The sequence below is a fragment of the Xyrauchen texanus genome, chromosome 1 (assembly GCF_025860055.1).
Source record: "Xyrauchen texanus isolate HMW12.3.18 chromosome 1, RBS_HiC_50CHRs, whole genome shotgun sequence".
Classification (NCBI taxonomy): Eukaryota; Metazoa; Chordata; class Actinopteri; order Cypriniformes; family Catostomidae; genus Xyrauchen; species Xyrauchen texanus.
The window spans coordinates 15776295-15778966 of record NC_068276.1 but is presented as its reverse complement, the minus strand read 5'-3'; the positions used below and the strand labels follow the sequence as shown (position 1 = coordinate 15778966).

Below are 2672 nucleotides of genomic sequence, written 5' to 3'. Positions count from 1 at the left end.
CGAATCTTCTCATTTTCTCATGGAAGCACATAGCGGTGCCCCTTCCAGACCCGTTGCCCGTCTTTGAGCTTCTTGTGTTAATGACTGATGAGCTTCCTCAGCTCTGTGTGGGTGTCTGGAAATGCCCCCCTAAAAATGATGAACAGCAAAAAGAGCAACAGCTAAAGTTTGACATCATCCAACTGAACGGCATGTCCAGTCATCAGGCAGGTAGGTGAACCCCACTTGTACCTATAGCATGAAGATACATTAATACTGATTCCTAAACCTGCACAGATTCCGGGCTTGAGAATTCACAAAGTTCTACACACCTGTTCCCCCTTACATGTTTTCTCATTAATAAAGTTGACATTGCTTTCAGCTACTAATAAGAGAAATACTGTCAGCTGTTTAACATATTTCATCATAACCAAATCCATTATGCAGCATTCCAAAGATTTTCCTCCCACAATCAGTGAAGAAACACGAAAATATTTGCAGATTCCACATTGGCCTACTAACTTTAATTTGACTTTAAAGAGTGTAAATGTGTGATTTGTGTCTGTTCCTGTCTTTCCTTAGACAGTGAGACAATAAGAGCTGTACAAGTGACACAGTTGGACAGAGACACTGTCTTAATCGCACTGGAAAGTATGTATGATGCATATATGAGTCAAGAAATAAACCATTCACATATGACTTTTTTCTAAATCAATTGATATTCGCTGTCATCTTCCAGAAACCGTGAAAATTGTTAATATGCAGGGTGTCCCCAGCAAGGAGTTAGCCTCTGAACTGGAGTTTGACTTCCCTATTGAGACTTTAGGTAAGACATCAGGCTGAACAAACCTATATATTGTATACAGTACATATCTGTTTATTATATTATATTATATTACATTATATTATACAAATACATGTGTAAGCTAGTAGCACAAGTGACTTATATTATTTACTGTATTTGTAAAGTGTTATTTCTTCAACAGTTTGTTTAGAAGAAAGTGTTTTAGCCTTCTGGAAACATGGGCTGAAAGGGCACAGTCTGCACAACTGTGAGGTGAGGGACTGTGATGATGCGCTGTCTGTTATTGTGTATTGATTGTATTATGATTCATGTACGGCTACATATTGTCAAACAACCATAACAGTTACTTTGGAGAGATGCTATCATAATTCTAAAGTCATTCTCACATGTCTTCCAAGAAAACACAGGAAATCACAGACGAAAGCCGAGTGTTTAAAGTTTTAGGCACACACAGGTATTCTCTCTTTTTTACTGTCTCGTGCTGTATATGTAAATAGTCCCATTCTGACACCTTTCACATATGTGAAAGTTACCAGGTTTACTGTTAATTTGCTTTACGTGGTCATGAAGTTAAAATATTGCAAAGTAATGTGCACAGATAAGGTCAGTATGCAATTTTATCACACTAGTCTAACATGTATAATGTGAAAATGTAAAGGCCTTGTGGCTTTACTTTAGAAACAATGTGTATTTTATTGCTTGGCCTTATACTTCCATTGCATATATGTTACTGTAACTGTGATTTTTGCTATTTAAAAAAAAAACTGAGGGATGAAATTATTCTCTCTGGTAATCTGTTGATATAGATTAACATTAATTTAAAGTGAATAAACATTTCTTTTCTATCTTGTTAATTTACTTTCCTCAAATCTTGCTTTACAGAGACATTGTTTTACAAAGCACCCCGACTGAAAACCCTTTGGCTACTAGCAATTTATACATTTTGACTGGTCACGAGAGCAGCTACTGAGGAAATGCCAGTGGACAGAACAGACAGGAATCTGGAGATCTTGTTGATATTATGCTTTATTAATAAATGAATAGACCTTCGAGAGGCAGGACACATGGAAGCTGGTAAAACAGTGACTGTAAGAACTGTACTTCTTCTTCTGAATGCATGCACTACCCTCCTGTCGATCTCACTGGTACACATTTTGAGGGAACAGAAAGTAAAGCCTGATTCCTTGGCACTTTTGATTGTCCCTCTAAAGGTGTTTTCTTTTTTGATGTCGATTAACATAAAATACCTTCGTAACGTGATGTGGATTAATGAGTGTTGGATTAAATATCTGTTTTTAAGTAAAAAACATAATGTAGTCATTTTGTAATAAATGGATTATAATACTGATAAACTGATTAAATCAAACTGTACCAAATATCTTATTAGTCATGTCCTTGATTAACTGATTGTTAGACTGTGTGACAGTACATGAGAATGGAAGAGTTTAAGAGATGATTTAGTTGTACCATATTATGCTGTTTTGCTAGGCAAGTGTGATGCAATCATTTTAACTTTTAAGACCAAGTTGCCTCATGGTGTTTGAAGTATGGAAAATGTACGTTTTTGTAGCTTCTCTTCTTTAATGGAAGGTCTTGATGGCTTTTCCCTTATCACTGTGAATAACAACACAGTATACAAAAATACATTTTTGGGATTTTGTTCTGATGGCTGATGAAAAAAGAGAAGAAAAAAACAACAGTCGATGGGGGTGTATATGTGTAAAAATAAATAAATAAATAGAAAATGGAAATAAATTAAATATGGTTCAACAAAATACTGTAGGGCAGGGGTCTTAACAAGCGGTCTTAATTCCAGCATACAAACCGCTCGTCAGACGCACAAAACCGCTTCAGAAGCAGGTGAAAACCTGGCCAGCAGGAGCCATCT

At 36.2% G+C, this 2672-nt stretch overlaps 1 protein-coding gene across 3 annotated transcripts in view; it reads left to right on the top strand.

The window, feature by feature from the left end:
• Positions 1–2154, top strand: part of map4k2 (mitogen-activated protein kinase kinase kinase kinase 2) — a 30434-nt gene extending 28280 nt beyond the window's left edge. For 2 of the 3 annotated variants that reach the window (XM_052126586.1, XM_052126594.1), the window contains 6 exons: positions 27–210; positions 562–630; positions 719–805; positions 966–1036; positions 1183–1238; positions 1667–2154. In XM_052126586.1, the coding sequence (XP_051982546.1) occupies positions 27–210; positions 562–630; positions 719–805; positions 966–1036; positions 1183–1238; positions 1667–1754 (555 nt within the window). In that variant the 3' untranslated portion in view covers positions 1755–2154. Of the gene's footprint in view, positions 1–26; positions 211–561; positions 631–718; positions 806–965; positions 1037–1182; positions 1239–1666 lie in introns of those variants that run through there. The other variant, XM_052126601.1, reaches the window with a different exon arrangement.
• Positions 2155–2672: the final 518 nt, after the last annotated feature.